The 16,592-nt window shown below is 42.1% G+C and overlaps 1 protein-coding gene across 1 annotated transcript; it reads left to right on the forward strand.

Moving 5' to 3' along the window:
- The first annotated feature begins 1,355 nt into the window (after positions 1-1,355).
- On the forward strand, positions 1,356-15,791 carry RRH (retinal pigment epithelium-derived rhodopsin homolog). The gene is made up of 7 exons (XM_059662308.1): positions 1,356-1,690; positions 2,265-2,455; positions 3,965-4,064; positions 4,535-4,688; positions 5,841-6,009; positions 13,900-14,078; positions 15,650-15,791. Exons 1-7 carry the CDS (start codon positions 1,585-1,587, stop codon positions 15,744-15,746), a joined length of 996 nt encoding a protein of 331 aa, XP_059518291.1. The 5' UTR covers positions 1,356-1,584; the 3' UTR covers positions 15,747-15,791.
- The last annotated feature ends 801 nt before the right edge of the window (positions 15,792-16,592 follow it).

A 16,592-nucleotide genomic window follows, 5' to 3' on the forward strand; every position in this document is an offset into this window, starting at 1 on the left:
AAAGTACTTTGAATACATTTATCTATAGCAGATAGCTGGCCATCTTTAGAATTATTATTTAGTTTTTATAAAAAATTATTTCTGGGGAATTTAAGTGGCTGCTAGAGCTAGGTATAGTCAATCACAGGAAGGGAAGGGACTATGAACCAAAACATACTCAACTTTTTTTAATTCTGCATACTGAATGAAAAAAAAAAAACACCCAACAAGGGTTTTAAAAAGGAGAATTTCACTTAGGTATTCTGTTCATTGCCTTGGGGTTATTTAAAAGTATTTTCTTAATTGAAATACTGTTGAAATTCACTTCACTGGCATTGATACTCTGCAGTATTTACATTTATTAAAATTTTGAGTTCTGATAGCTATAAGATCTGGGATAGGTCACCCAGCCTGGTTCACTTGCTTCTGTTTATGTACAGCTGAGAGAATTGAGGCAAAACCATTATCTTAGGTCCCTTGCTGTGCCATTCTAAGATTATATAGTTAAATTAAATGGGGAAATAAAGCCCTCTAGTGGTTCTGTCATGCTTACACTATTCGGTGCATGTAGCATTTCTAGAGTTTGATTTTAAATTCATTGTTGAGAAGAATCCAGTAATATTACATGACAAAAGTATGGGGGAAAAGGTGGTAGGGTTATCTTAGTCTACCAATAAATGTATGTTAGATTGTAATCCACTTATGTAACCTGTTTTTTGAGTTACAACAAGGTGGTTCAGAATATTAGAATTGCCTGGTACAAGATGAATGAATCCAGGTTCTTGGCTGATATGTGCTGTGGTTATGATCAGATAATTACTTGTACATATTAAAGTATAGGGTAAATTAACTGAGGTGGATTGTGAAGTAGATCATGCGATACCTATCCATGCTATGAAATATATAACTATTAATAAATTAGATTTATAGACCTGGAATTTAGGGGAAAACAAGTTGCAGAATGATTTTATATAAATATAGCTCCCTATTTTTGCTTTTAAGAAAGTGGGAGACACCTCAAACCCTTTTATAAATACGTTTGTATAAGCAAAGGAAAGCAAAAAGGGTATAAACCAAACAATGCTACCTTTACGGGTGTGACATTTGGAAGGATGTGGAAGATTACTTCTTTGTCTCTATGAAATTGTTATGGAAAAAACCAAAAGTATCTGAAATGGAAATACTTTAAAGGATCAACTGAAAACAGGGACTTTAATCTCAATGGTTTTAGGACTAAGCCTGGCTCTTAATTTCAGAACTGATTTCCAGCAGAGAACAGTTAAGTCAGCTCCTGCACTGATTTTCTGAGTTTGTTTATTGTTTAAATGGGATGTTTGATAATCTCTAGACATAAGGCTGATGCCCAAATTGGTTAAAATGTTTGGCCTGGTATTTCTCTTTATTTTGTTAATAAGGTTTTCCCTTGCTCTGGGGATTAAAATCCTTTTCTCTTTAGCCCAATCACATTTGTTAAGGGAGGGCCTCTATGAAAAGGCTATTCTTTGAGACCTTGAAGTGGAAATGATTAGTTCTGAAAATTCCTTCCTCAGTGGCATTTACAGCATTTTATAATTATTGAAGGCTGACTCATATCTTCCCTCCAGAATGCTAAAGAATAATTTAAGCAACAGTTCAGACTTTAAAAATGAAGATGGCTCTGTCTTTTCACAGACTGAACACAATATTGTTGCAACTTACTTGATTATGGCAGGTATGGATGTTTAATTACCCCCTTAATAGTACTTCTACTTTTATGTGGGTGAAGAAAAGCAGAGGATTTCAGCATAAGGCAGTAGAAAAAGCATAGGTTTAGAGATGATTCCAGTGTCATATGGTTAGCCAACCTCCCGAAATCACTTTTGCTTTCTGAGTTGGGGTGGTCAAGTAAATGAGGGTGATGATTGTTGCACTGTTTCCGGCTGTAAAGGTCCAATAACAATGTCAGTGAGAGGATACGTGAAACATTGCTAATGGTGGTTAGTATCGTAAGTTACTTTGGATGTTTATTTATTTATTGGTTGATTTTAGAGAGAAGTAAAAAAGGGAGAGAGAGAAACAGAGGAGTTGTACTTATGCATTCACAGGTTGATTCTGTGTGCCCTGACTAGGGATCAAACCCACAACCTTGACATATTGGGATGATGCTCTAACCAACTGAGCTACCTTGCCAGGGCAACTTTGAATCTTGAAACACCATGTGAGAGAAGTGACATGGGGCTGAGAAAAGTTTTCTATAAAATTAATAATTCTTTTATAATCCATACATTTGATTATTATGTTATCAGGTACGATAAGTATTCTCAGCAACATAATAGTTCTGGGCATCTTCATTACGTACAAGGAACTCCGGACACCCACAAATGCAATTATCATGAACCTGGCTGTTACTGACATAGGGGTCAGTAGCATTGGCTATCCCATGTCTGCTGCTTCAGATCTGCATGGAAGTTGGAAATTTGGGTATGCAGGATGCCAGGTATTGGAGATCTTCGGAATTAAATAAAGTAGATTAAAGGGATATAAATTTAAATGTCTAAAAAAGTCCCATGGGCTTTAATCAAATAAGATCATAGATAATAGGTATAGTGCTCTTTTTGAGAACAGTTTCACGAGTACTGAAAAACATATTCTTTAACCAGAGAAATGAACTCGCTAGCCATAATTATATTTAAAATTTTTTTCAACCTAAAAGAAAAAACCAAACTAACAAAAAATTAACATTCAACTAGAGAAAAATGGTGAAAACTTGCATATTCAAATGCAAGTTCAAAAAGAAATACCCTGCTTTCATTTGAAATAAATATTAAAGATATATCTAAGTAATGTAGTTAAGCTATCACATTGATAAGTAAATTAATATTACAAGAAAGTAAATTAATATTAATTTGTGTTAAGATAGTAGGCAAATAAGACATTTTGCCTGATTTTTTAAGTTTACCATTTTAAGTTATAAAATCATAAAAAGCAAAATAAGTCTAACAGAATAATAAATATCCATGTATACATGAAACAGTTTTGTCAAGTCTTAATGTTTTCCTTTTTGGAAAAAAAAATCTTTATTGTTGACACTATTACATTTGTCATCTCCCCCCCTCCCCCCCAATGTTTTTCAATATGTACTTCAGATTGTTTTTCTTTTTAAAGATAAAAAACTTTACAGATGTAGTTGAAGGTCATTGCAAACCATCCCAATGGTTTATTCCATTCTCTCCCATGAATGTTTTCTTAATCTTACTACATATTTATGTGTACATAAACTAAATACTTAATGCTTTAAATTTTGTATCAACATATTGTTTGCATTATGCAACTTTCATTATTCTATATTTTTAAGTTTTAGCCATTTTATAAACACATGCCAACATATTTATTTTTCTATTATTGAACATTTATTCCCAATGCTTTTCTGTCATAAAAAAAGGTTTCAATGGATGTTCTTACCCATGTTTCTTTAGATACATTGCTTAGGAGAAGTTGGTTGGGTTGTAGAGAATGTTCATCTTCAACTTTATCAGATGCGGCCAAATTGCTCTCCAGAATGGTTGTGTCACTTACAAGAACTTCTGTTACTCCACATTTTCCCCAACACTTGGGATTGTCAAACTTAAATTTTTACCATTTTGATGAGTGTAAAATGGTGTCCATAGTTTTCACTTCTTTGAATACATAATGTGGTATACATTTTTTTAATGTCACAAACATTCAGTTTCCTCTTTCATGAATAGCCTATTTTTCTGTTTTTAGAGTTTTTCCCCCTGTTTATCGAGTATACTGGTTAGAAGCTTTACTTTAAGTCTTAAAATTTTATTTTAATTAATGAAGTCTCAAAACAATTTCCATTAAACCAGTTACACTTTGACAATGGAAGATGTATTTTAAAATTAGTATAATACTAGAACGTTTATATATCCTAGCACTGGGATAAAAATGTAACTGTCTCTTGGGAGGTGTAGAACAGTGGGTTCTTTACAATTTTGATTTTCAGGTTTATGCTGGATTGAATATCTTCTTTGGAATGGCAAGTATTGGATTACTCACAGTTGTGGCCATGGATCGATACCTGACCATTTGCCATCCTGATGCGGGTACAGCATTTTTCTCAATGAATTCCTGTCTTGTCTAAGTACCACTTGATACACATTCACTTTAGAATGTAAATGGGTTGCAGTCATGATCAGTTTTATTTCTCTAACAATCATTGTTCAAAAGTTTAAATGATTTCCTATTATACTTAGAATAACATCCAAATATCACAACCGCCTCCAAGGCCCTGCTACCCTTCTAGCTTTGGCTTGTGCCCTCTCATTTTGGGGTCCTGGCCACTCCCTTTCCCACTCTGGGGTCTTTGCAGATGCTGCTTCCTCAGGTCTGGAAAACGCTTCTCTCTGCGTATCCTCCCAATGATCCTTTTATCTGTTGGATAGGCTTTGAGTGAGCTGAAGTGTTCTATAAACAATCTACTTGAGAACAACTTTGAATAATCAGTTAAAACAAAGTGGAGATATGAATTTCATTATGGGAAAATGAGGCTAATATTTCATATGTTTGTTCATAGGAAGAAGAATGACCACCCACACCTACATCAGCATGATTCTGGGGGCTTGGATCAATGGCCTCTTTTGGGCTTTGATGCCTATCATAGGGTGGGCTAGTTATGCCCCAGACCCTACTGGGGCCACCTGTACCATAAACTGGCGGAAAAATGATGTGTAAGAGACACTTTCACACTTTATAATGAAGTGCTTCTAATGTAGACATTTTCTCACCCTTTCAAGTTTAAGCTCAGATCAAATGTTTTCCGTACAGAGTGGCGACGGGCTTCCTTGGTGGTGATGTGATTCCAAGCTTTGAATTACGCTTGTTTGCAAGTAAACACCATCCAGCTCCCCTTGTCCCTTCCTCCGCGCCCTACTCCTACCCTGTCCTTTCTTCTCTCTTCTCTGGTGGAAAAGGGGATACAAAACACCCTTCTGATATTTGCACGTTGGAGGGAGAATCTGGGAGGGATAAGGGAGTGTCAGTATCACTAGACAGCATGTAGCTCGGGCTTTCACGGAGGCTGGCTCCTTCCTATCTTTTCAAACTCACTTGGTGATAAAGTATCTTCAGAGAGTCAGGCAGCAAAAGCACCATCACTGCAAGGATTTGCTTGCTACTGGGTGATGCTCTTCTCTATTTACTAGGGAAAAGAGGATAATTTAGCTTCTTAAAGAAAGTGAAAGATCACTCAGAAAAACAAATAGAAAATTTCTAACTCTCAAACTAAATCTAACTCTAAATCTCTTTCTGTACAGGTTTGACAAGTGAATATTTTGAGGCTTTAGGGTGATATTGTCTCTGTTACAACCATTCCACTCTGCCTGTGAAGCAGTCATAGACAGTATCTAAATGAATGTGGTCCCAACCCCTAGTCTAAATGGGCTAAAAGTCAAGTATACATTCTAAGCCATGTAATGATATAGTGACTGCTGGATGGTGCCAGTATTATCTATATGTATAAAAGCCTAAGCGACCGTTATGACATGTCGACCAAACAATTGGTCGACTGGTCACTATGATGCACACTGACCACCAGGGGGCAGATGCTCAATGCAGGAGCTGCCCCCTGGTGGTCAGTGTGCTCCCACAGCCAACGTACCACAACCAGCCAACCTCCCGAGGTCCCTCCCCCCAGCCAACTGACCTCGATCGACCCTGGTCAGACTGACCAAGATGGCCCCTATCGGCCCCGATCGCTGGCCAGGCTGAGGGACCACACCCATGCACGAATTCATACACTGGGCCTCTAGTTCAAAGAATTATGCTGTTTCCCTTCCCCAATTAAATAAGTAGTGATTTAGATGCCCTTTTCTTATTTTCAGATCTTTTGTTTCTTTCACGATGACAGTTATTGCGATAAATTTTATTGTGCCCTTGACTGTGATGTTTTACTGCTATTACCATGTCACTCGATCCATTAAATGTCATGCTACCAGTAACTGCACTGAGTACCTCAACAGAGATTGGGCAGATCAGGTAGATGTAACAAAGGTAAGACATTAAAATCTTTAAGACTTTTTTGCAATCAAGCTTTTATACATATGTGGTCCCCTGGCCCCTGCAGTCACCTCTCCTCACCCCCACAATTCTTACTCTCTGGCTCTTTTGTCTGGTGTTTGCCTCCACAGTGTTGAACAATGTGCTCATCTGTTGTTTTGGATATTTTTGTTTACCATTACCTCTTGATTTCCTACTATGGACAATGAGAATTTATTTCTCTTACACCACCGATCTTTTCTATTCCCCCCCACCCACTTTTCTCTCTCCTCATCTTCTTTGGTTAAATGAAGAGTCAATTTTACATTATTGTGATTCTCTACATTTTATTTATTGCAGATCTCTGTAGGAGCCAATGCTTTGTATTTCATTTGAAAACAATTTTTATTATTCACTTATAGTTGATATTATTCACAACATTGTATTAGTTTTGAAAGGGCCAGTCGTCTCAGGGCCTGACCACGCTGCTGGCGGCCTCGGGCACCGACTCCCCAGCCCACGGCGGGAGCCCGGCGCAGGCTGCCACCTGCCCGCCGCCCCCGGACCGGACCCACGCGGCAGCAGCAGCGGCGGCGGGGCGGGGCGCGTGCCCTCGCCCGAGGAGATGGAGGAGGAGGCGATCACCGACACCCCCGGGAACGAGACGGAGGATGTGGACTTCCTGCCTGGGCTGGAACTGGTCGATCTACTGGACCCCCAGCAACCGGACTGGCCCCTGAGCCCGGGCTCAGCTCGCCCTGGGGGGGGCTAGGACTGCACCCTCCATCTTGCCCTGGGTCCTCCATTTTTGGGGCGGCCGCCATGTGCTCAGGAGAGTGCCTTCTTCCCGGAAGCCCAGGCCCCTGCTGGCCACGCCCAGGATTTCTTTAAACTAACCAATGACAATCAAGGGACGTGTGCGCCATAGAGATGACCCGACTCGCGCCTGGCCAATCAGTGGGGCCCACAGTCCCCTCTCCTGCCCTCACTCCACCCCCCTTTAAAACCCCCTGTCCCATCAGGCCTCTCTCTCTCTTGGCCACTGGAGCTTACCGTTACATCGGTGAGTGTGGCAGGGGAGCCAAACCCGGGTTTGAAATAGATGACTCTTTGCTTTTGCATCGGACTGACTGGCTCCCTGGGGGTCTTGGGAACTTTGAAATCTGGGCACAACATTTTGGGGGCTCGTCCGGGATTCCCAGGACCACTGAGGGACCCCCAGTCCGAAGAGTCTGACTGACCGCGGTAGGTGTGTGTCCTTGTGTGTTCTGTTCTGTTTGAGCTCGTTTCTGGATTGCCTGAGGGGTCTAGGCGGACGCGCCGTGAACGACCACAGGCGGGGGAGAGTTGGAAGACGTTCCGCTCCCCAGGAGGGATGGATATGCCCCTCACCCCAGGAGGGATGGATATGCCCCTCAGAGGGATGGATATGCCCCTCGCGGAAAGCAGGTCGCTCCTGCTAGCTAGTTTGGTATAAGGCCATTGTCTAGCTTTCGGGTTTGGCTTCCATGGAATTGGAAGCCTGTATTTTCGGGCCCTGTTTAGTGTTCTGTGTTTGTACTGGATGGATGTTATGGGACGGACTCAGACTGCACCTTTGGGTATTGTGATTGATCATTTCAAGGAGACTGGGGGAGGCTTTAGAGCTCCCTCAGGGGTTGGGAAGTTGTTAGGAATTGAATGGATTGTTTGAATGTCTGAGTGTGGAGGGAGGGGGACTGCCCTCCCCCCTCCTTTGTGTGGTAGTCCACGGCCGCCTGAGTGAGGGTCTGTGGAAACAGGTCACCCCCTCCCCAAGTAAATGCGTCTGGGATTTCTGTGCACGTGTAGGGAGAAAAGCTGGCTTAAAACTAATGTGCGCACCGTCCGATTTTGGATAGGGTTTTAAGCTAGCGTCTCCTTTCAAAAGTGCAGGATAAATCCCAAGACTAATCCATAATAAAGAACAGTTTTTCCAAAGGAAAAAAAAAAAAAAAACTGGTCCTTTGTTAATTAAGAAAGCTTTTCTTAATGGAGGGAGGAGATAGTCGCCTCCTGCCTGCAGCAAAATCTTAAAGAATGTGGTCAATTTACATCTGAAAAGACCAGGGAGGCCAAAAACCTGTCTTGCAAGGCTCGAATGTGGTTCTCCAGAGCCACTTGAAAGTAAAAAGTAATTTGCCTCATGAAAAATCTAGAAGACAGAATTAAATCTGTTGGTTAAGTATTGAGAAATGAAATCTAGAAAACACTGCCTTCCTTAAACTAAGGACAATTAAAGGTTATGTCAAAGTCCTTCAGGTAGAAACTGTGGTTTCATACTGATCTTAAAGGGCTCCAGTTACCTTGCCAACTCAGTATTTGGGAGACCCAGGATATGCCTAAGTTTAACCTAGGTTCTAGATAATGTGTTTACTTAAATATGTATCTTTGTTGTTTAAAATTGTTTAACTAGTGCTAATCACCTAAAAATTAAGGCTAAAAGTTCTAGCTACCTGGAAAGCATGGCCTTGGTGTGATAGGAGGAAAAAAGAAATGTTAAATGGATGGTAGACCAGTGAGCTGGGACTGGTCACTAATGGTGGATTGTGAGAAGGGCTGGTTGTGGCCTAACTTCTCCTTCCTTGGTACCCCTGAAGCGTCAGAGGGTACTTCTGGCCTTGGTTTTCCAATGTGTTTAATCTGTCAATTTTGTTGTTTCGCCGAAATCCTCTTGAGTGACATTGAATGATTCTTTCCTTCCTCTTTAACTTTTGGGGGACTGTGTGAATGGATTAATAGCTTCTAGATGGTATTCACCATCTCTGAGACTTCCAGAGAGAAGTCAAAACTCAGACTGGCTACACAACTGAAACTGATTTGTTGGTATTTTGTGATATAAATGTGGACCGTTTCTATCTGGATGAGACATAGGTCAAAAGTCCTGTCCTAGGATGTGAGAAAGGGAGGCCTCCACATCTGTTCCTGTCTGCTCAAGATCCCAAGACTGTAAAGGTAGACAGTGTCGCGACCTGGATCCATCACACTCACGTCCGGTCAGCGGATCCATCCATGACCCAGAAAGACTTCATCACCAAATGGAGCATCGATCGAGATCAACACAACCCGCTCAAGCTCAAGCTACGGCGTGCTCGACCTGCCTGATGCTGGTAACATGGCTCGCGACCACTCCTGTCACCAGGAGCCCCCACAATACTGTGTAATACACTTAGATAATGCCTGCATCTTCATGGACAAGGCTCCAAAGAGACAAGGACAATTTATGGGGTCACATGTTTTTCATTGTATTGATATGTTATATTAACTTTTGATTCTTTTGCAGGTTTTGAATGTATGTTGGCTATCCTGGAAGGGAGCTGTGTGGGGTGACCCCCAAAAGTAAAGGGTGCCTAGCTGCCAAGAGGGCAGGTGTCCAACTGGGCAGGGAACGGTGCCCATCAGGTTTTGGTCTCTGTTGAGAGACAGCTAACAGTTGGCAGCCTGTAATACTGTCTTGCAGGCCTGAGTCACCATGCCCATGTCAGGGGTAGTAAAACTGGAAAAAGCCTGTTTAGAATAGAAGGTCTGAGGAATAGTTATGCATAGAAAGAAGGTTTTATACCAACAGTTACTGTTTTGTTTTAAATCCATGAAAAGGAATTAGCAAGGAAAGTCAGAAAATCTTAGAGTAGATCAGTATGTTTTTCTCCTTATGTAATTCCTCCGAAATCTGGCAATGCTAAATAAGTACGTTTCTTTGCATAGATCCAATGAGACTGGTTCCTAATAATGGTTTTATTAACGGAAAACTTTGACTGGAGTATCATGTTTTAAAGAGCCCTGTCTGAGCTCTAAAGACTTGAAGCCACTAAGAATGCCACGAAGAAAGCCTGGTATCCTGCTTGGGAGCCCTGAAGATGGCTGGCGCTGGAGCGTCAGGCCCATGCCCTACCATCACTGGCGGTTGGTAAGAGTAGAAGGGGAGCAGTAAAGATGCCTCTGCATCCCTGCGGAACCCCCACACACTCTGGGCCGCAACGAGTAGGAGGGCTACTGAGATGGGCCTTAAAGCCTGGAGCGTGGGCTCAGGTGGAGTTGCTACAGGTGAGGGATTCACCTAACTCAGCAGATACTGCAGGCAGGCCTGATGGCATCTGGATGGCTTGGCTTCCTGGCCCTACGGGGCACATTAAGGTTCAACCATGAAATTCCAGCAAAGATAGTCAGTTACCATTCTTGTTGTGTTTATGCAAACATCAGGACAGTAGATAAATTAATCTTGATTTGGCTTTTTGATAGGCATGGAGGAATTTTAAGAAGAAAAATCCTATTTCAATAGAAGTTGTTGAATCTAAAATGGTTTCTTTCCCTTCCACCGGACCATTTGTTAAGCTTATAGGGATAGTTCAGTTGATAGTTCTGTATGCCCAGTACGGGCCTCTAGCAATGGTGGAATAGAAATGCAGTCCGTCTCATGATTGAGCCGGAAGTTCCAAGACAAAGGGGGGATTGAAAGGGCCAGTCGTCTCAGGGCCTGACCACGCTGCTGGCGGCCTCGGGCACCGACTCCCCAGCCCACGGCGGGAGCCCGGCGCAGGCTGCCACCTGCCCGCCGCCCCCGGACCGGACCCACGCGGCAGCAGCAGCGGCGGCGGGGCGGGGCGCGTGCCCTCGCCCGAGGAGATGGAGGAGGAGGCGATCACCGACACCCCCGGGAACGAGACGGAGGACGTGGACTTCCTGCCTGGGCTGGAACTGGTCGATCTACTGGACCCCCAGCAACCGGACTGGCCCCTGAGCCCGGGCTCAGCTCGCCCTGGGGGGGGCTAGGACTGCACCCTCCATCTTGCCCTGGGTCCTCCATTTTTGGGGCGGCCGCCATGTGCTCAGGAGAGTGCCTTCTTCCCGGAAGCCCAGGCCCCTGCTGGCCACGCCCAGGATTTCTTTAAACTAACCAATGACAATCAAGGGACGTGTGCGCCATAGAGATGACCCGACTCGCGCCTGGCCAATCAGTGGGGCCCACAGTCCCCTCTCCTGCCCTCACTCCACCCCCCTTTAAAACCCCCTGTCCCATCAGGCCTCTCTCTCTCTTGGCCACTGGAGCTTACCGTTACATCGGTGAGTGTGGCAGGGGAGCCAAACCCGGGTTTGAAATAGATGACTCTTTGCTTTTGCATCGGACTGACTGGCTCCCTGGGGGTCTTGGGAACTTTGAAATCTGGGCACAACAGTTTCAGGTGTCCAACCCAGAGATTAGACATTTATATAACTTACGATTCATTTTTTTATAAAACATTTTTCTTGCCCTGGCCAGTGTTGCTCAGTTGGTTGGGTATTGTCCCATGCACTGAAAAGGTTGCTGGTTTGATTCTTGGTTAGGTCACAGGTTTCAGGCTTGATCCCCAGTAGGGGGCAAGCAGGAGGCAGCTGATTAATATTTCCCTCTCACATAGATGCTTCTCTGTTTCTCTCTCTCTCTCTCTCTCTCTCTCTCTCTCTCTCTCTCTCTCTCTTCCTTTCCTTTGCTCTCTCTCTAAAAATCAATAAAAAAATCTTAAACACACACACACAAACTTTTTCCCCATGGAGTTAATAATTTATTTTTTCTTTCTTTCTCTTTCTCCCTCCTTCACTCTCTCCCTTTCTTGTCCTCTCCCTCCCTCCCCCTCTCTTTGCAGTTTTGTTTGCTTCCTGTTCTGTGTACCTGTCACTAATTCATCTCTAATCTCTCCACCAGCAGCGTCAATTTACTCTCAGTATATTTAAGTGCATCAGGGACTTTCTCCTTTTCTTGGAATTTTGCTTCCTGGCACTTCTGGGCCTCTTGCTCTGCTCTGCATGGGCAGTTCTCTAAAACCGCAGCCCTGAAAGCTGGCACCTTGGGTCTCCTTCATCACCAGCTGGGAGTGCCTTTGGCCTCTCTCGGTTGGATCGCCTGTGTCTGGGTTGCCTGTCTTCCTTTTCCTTGGTTACTCCCTTTCATTTGGTGGAGCACATTCCCAAGAAGATTCCTGAGTTTATCAGGAGGTAAATGTCAAAGGATTTTGCCTGCCTGAAAATGTCTTAAAATTCTATCATATTGGACTGATTGTTTGATGGTGTACAAGTTTAAGTCGAGAAATGATTTTCAAAGAACTTTGAAGGCATGCTGTGTAGTCTCCTAGCTTCTGTGTTGCTATTGAGAACAATGGCTGACGGCATTCTGCTGCCTGGGCCTTTGTAGCAGTCTGTGTGTGATCTCTGGAAGCTGTAGGAGCGTCTGTGTCTCCGGCTTTCTGGAACTTCATGCTGATGTGCTTGGAGTGGCTCTTTTTTCAGCCATGTGCTGGTGCTTGGTAAGTGCTTGGCAAGTGAAGAACCAGGTCCTGCCTTTAGGGGGTTCTTGTATCATTTCTCTGGTGATCTCCCACCTGCTTTACATTCTCTGTTCTCTTTTCCTGGAACTTCTTTTATTTGGATATTTAGTCTCCTGGGTTTATCTTCTAATTACTAAAACTTTTCTCTCCTATGTTGTCCCTGTTTTGGGTTTATTTGTTTGCTTGTTTTGTTTGTTTGTTTTTGTTTCTACTTTCTGAGAGGTTTCCTCAATCTTGTCCAGGTCTGGGATTGGGTGAGGAGAGTGATGCTCAAGCCTTGGGTGTAAAATTTAAGTAGGCCCCCAAAAACTCAGTAATAAGAAAAGTAGTTAATGCAGTACTAAAAAGATCAGAGTTAATGCAAAGCTTAACTTTGCATTGAACATAATGCATATTGAACATAATATCAAATTTTAAATAAAGATAGGATCTGACCCTGCACTTGCATGACTCAACTCATTGATCTTACCCTTTCTATTGTCTTTAAACAATTCTGCTCTCTTTTATATATAGGGTAAAAACCATTGTTATAGATAAAAAAATTATTTTATACTTTACACTCTTTTTAATAGTCTCTTCTTGTTTTATATCTTCTCTCACTTCTGTGATGTTATTATGCATATATTTCCGTTTTCTGTCTGTTCACATATTTTTTGTTTCTCCTGATTTTCTGAACCATTTTGAACTCTGCCTGTGAGTTTGCGTGTTTCCTCAGTGTCTGGTGGCCAGTGATTGCCCTTGCGAGTTGAAAGTGATGCACTAGAAAGCTGACTGTAGGCTCTGCATGGGCTCTTTTGTTGGGATGCTTCTTTGGGGGCTTTCTGACAATCTGACTCTAGGCATTTCCTTCTGGGCTGGTCACTTTCCAAGGAGAAGATTCTTTTATGTTCCTAGGTGGAACATACAAGTCTGTCTACCTGTATGCTATGGCTCAGAGCATGAAGGGGACAGCATGCAGCACCCCTCTTTTCAGTACAGCACACTGGCTCTCAGCTGAGCCCAGTGTCCTCAGTCCTGAGTTCCCCTGCTTTCCCCCTCCTACACTTTCGGGTGCTTTTGGGAGAGGACAGGCCTGAGTGCAGAGGGAATTCGAAAGTCTAGGTGCTTCTTTTTGCATATTTCAGTGAGCTGTTTTAAATTCCATGGGCAGCCCCACCTTCATAGCTAGCTGTCACCACCAGTTCCTGAGACTTTCTGAGTTCTGAACAATGTATTAGTTAGTCTATACTGGTATATGCCAGGAGTCCATAGCACAGCTACTAGAAATGGGTTAGGAGTGGGAATAGATCTGCTTTTCATCAAAGCCAGCTTTTGTGTCCTCCCCTAGCACACCAAAAGAAAGGAGGCCTTCTTTACATTTGTTCACATTGTATCCTCACAAGCTCTTGCTATCATAGGTGACTTCTTTATTTGCACACGAGCAAAGAGCAGTGTGTGTGTGTGGGGGGGGGGGAGGGGGGATTCAATTTTTCCTTTATGTCATCAATAACATAAACTTATTCAAATTCTAATCTAGATAATTTTATGCTATTTTAGATATACTAGCTAATTAGATATTGGGTTTGGCAAATGCTGATTTCTTTTACAGATGTCTGTGATAATGATATTCATGTTCCTGGTGGCGTGGTCCCCTTATTCGATTGTGTGCTTATGGGCTTCTTTTGGGGACCCAAAGAAGATTCCCCCCTCCATGGCTATCATTGCTCCACTGTTTGCAAAGTCTTCTACATTCTACAACCCCTGTATTTATGTGGTTGCCAACAAAAAGTAAGTAATGTCTAAAATGCTTCTGAACAAAATAATAGATACAGAAAGAATGTTAAAAAGGCAGTAGATAATATTGTAAGACTTCTGGGGAGGTGAGTGACAGAAACTCATTTTGAACTAGTATAAAAGTTATTTGACTCATGCAGCTGGAAACTTCAAATGCCCAGAGCTCCAGTTCTGTGACAGGTTCTTTCCACATGGAGGCAAGATGGTCACAAGCAACCCAAAACCCAAGTTCTACCAGCTAAGCACCTCCAAATTCGAGTTTCATCTCACATGCCCCTTGGCAGAAAAGCTGCTGGAAGGTAGGCTCAGCGAGTTCTCGTGGTTATCCCTCCCAAAATACGTGCAATTGGTATTTCAAAGAAAAGAGTGATTCTGTTACTACAACATGGACAAGGTAAGGCAATGTTGGGCTCCCTAAGTGGTATGTCTCCTTTCTAGTAGATATACTAGATGCAAATGCAAGATGAAAATCCAGTGCTAACATGAAGGGCTTCTGGAGAGTACAGTCATTCAGGATAACAGAGGAAGAACCCTACTCCCTTTGTCAGGGTTCTCAGTAAGGATTTCTTTCCTGCGTCCTCCCTGAAGCTTTGGTTATTTTGTTTTCTGTGGCTGCTAAAAGATGGAATGAACCAATCCACTGTGCTTGAATATTTGACCAGAAAAATCTTAGTAGAGTTCAAGTAATTTGATGCTGGAATGCCAATGCTGCTTCTATTAAACCTACGTATTTATGCTCATGTTTAGGAGAGCAGCTTTAGTTACAGGTATGTAAAGAAATGGGAAAACTTTTAAGACCATTCAGACCATATAAGAAGAATAAAGAACGCATTTTAAATACAGAACTTATTGGTAGTTCTTTTGGAAAGATCGGTCATTCTCAAACTCCCTTTAATTTCTACTGACCTTGCTCAGAACAGATGCATAAAATGCATATCCTTAGTTCAAATAGATACATTATTGTAATTGATATTAGAAACATCATTTAAACACATAATTATTGATTTTTACTAAATACCTTCAATGTTTATAATCAATGTCACAAAATTGGTCTTTAACCGTCCATATACTTTCTACATTTATAAAGGTTTGCAACAGGAGATGTTAAAGTTGGAGATGTCAATTGGCAGTAGTGGCATCTTAGCCATATTTGAAAGTATTTTAAAACTGGAGACCCGGTGCACGAAATCCAGCCTGCACCCCCTTGCAGTCCAGGAGCCCTTGGGTGATGTCCGACTGATGGCTTAGGCCCGCTCCCTCTGGAGAGCAGCCCTAAACCGTCAGTTGGACATCCTTAGCGCTGCTGTAGAGGCGGGAGAGGTTCCCGCTACTGCCACTGCGCTTACCAGCCATGAGCCTGGCTTCTGGCTGAGTGGTGCTCCCCCTGTGGGAGTGCACTGACCACCAGGGGGGAGCTCCTGTGTTGAGCATCTGCCCCCTGGAAGTCAGTGCGTGTCATAGCAAACGGTCGTTCCGCCGTTCGGTCGATGTGCATATTAGTCTTTTATTATATTGGATTCTAAGCCATTATAGGATAATACCAGCTTTCCCCCTTTATATTGTAGGTTTCGGAGGGCAATGTTTGCCATGTTCAAATGTCAGGCTCATCAAACTACGACCACGATGAGCTTTTTACCAATGGATGTACCTCAAACCCATTGACTTCTGGAAGAATCTGAAATAAAAGGAAAGCACAAGTTATCAATATACTTTGTTTACTTTTTTTTGCAATATTTTAATTTTACTTAAAATATGAAGCCAGTTAGATCAAATGCAGACATAGATTATTATCCTAATAGACTTAATGTAGTTTATAGTTCTGTTTGTGCATTGGCTATTGTAGAGAATGCTTCTTTATTTCTTTATATGTAAACTTATTGCTCCTCTCTTTTGATGAATCCCTATCTTGGCATGTAATACTCTGTACCGATGGCCTGGTATCTTGCCTGGGCCCTCCATTAGACCAGAAGTAGCTGCTATGTTAATGTTAAAAAATAATAATAATAGTTAATAAATAATAATTAATTAATAATTACTGAAATGAGTTGTTAGCATTTCACAATTTTAAAATCTTAATGTAATTATTAACATACTGTTTAACAAAAATGATCAGAGGACTATTAAGTCACATGCCAGTTATTGCATATATATTTTATACAGCAACATAATCTCTGTGCATGTTATTATATAGTCTGCTTTTTAATTATCATTTTTCTATGTATTCATTTCTATATATTTGCCACTAGAATTAAGTTTAATCAGAGTGGGGGTTTTTGTGTGCTGTTTTTTTCCCCCCGCTTTTTTGTTTGAAGTTTATTTTATTTTATTTTATTTATTTTATTTTATTTTTTTACGTTTGTCTAGTTTAGTGATTTTCTTTCTTTTTTTTTTTTATTGCTTAAAGTAATACAAAGGGTATTACATATGTGTCCATTTTTTCCCCCCTGCCCTAGACAGTCCCCTAGCCTCCCCTATCCCCCAGTGTCTTATGTCCATTGGTTATGCTTA

The sequence above is a fragment of the Myotis daubentonii genome, chromosome 1, assembly GCF_963259705.1.
Source record: "Myotis daubentonii chromosome 1, mMyoDau2.1, whole genome shotgun sequence".
Classification (NCBI taxonomy): Eukaryota; Metazoa; Chordata; class Mammalia; order Chiroptera; family Vespertilionidae; genus Myotis; species Myotis daubentonii.

Coding starts and splice junctions, on each gene's coding strand:
- RRH (XM_059662308.1), top strand. CDS start 1,585: ATGCTAAAGAATAATTTAAGCAACAGTTCAGACTTTAAAAATGAAGAT. Junction 4,065..4,534: donor CATTTGCCATCCTGATGCGG/GTACAGCATTTT, acceptor GTTTGTTCATAG/GAAGAAGAATGACCACCCAC. Junction 4,689..5,840: donor AACTGGCGGAAAAATGATGT/GTAAGAGACACT, acceptor TCTTATTTTCAG/ATCTTTTGTTTCTTTCACGA.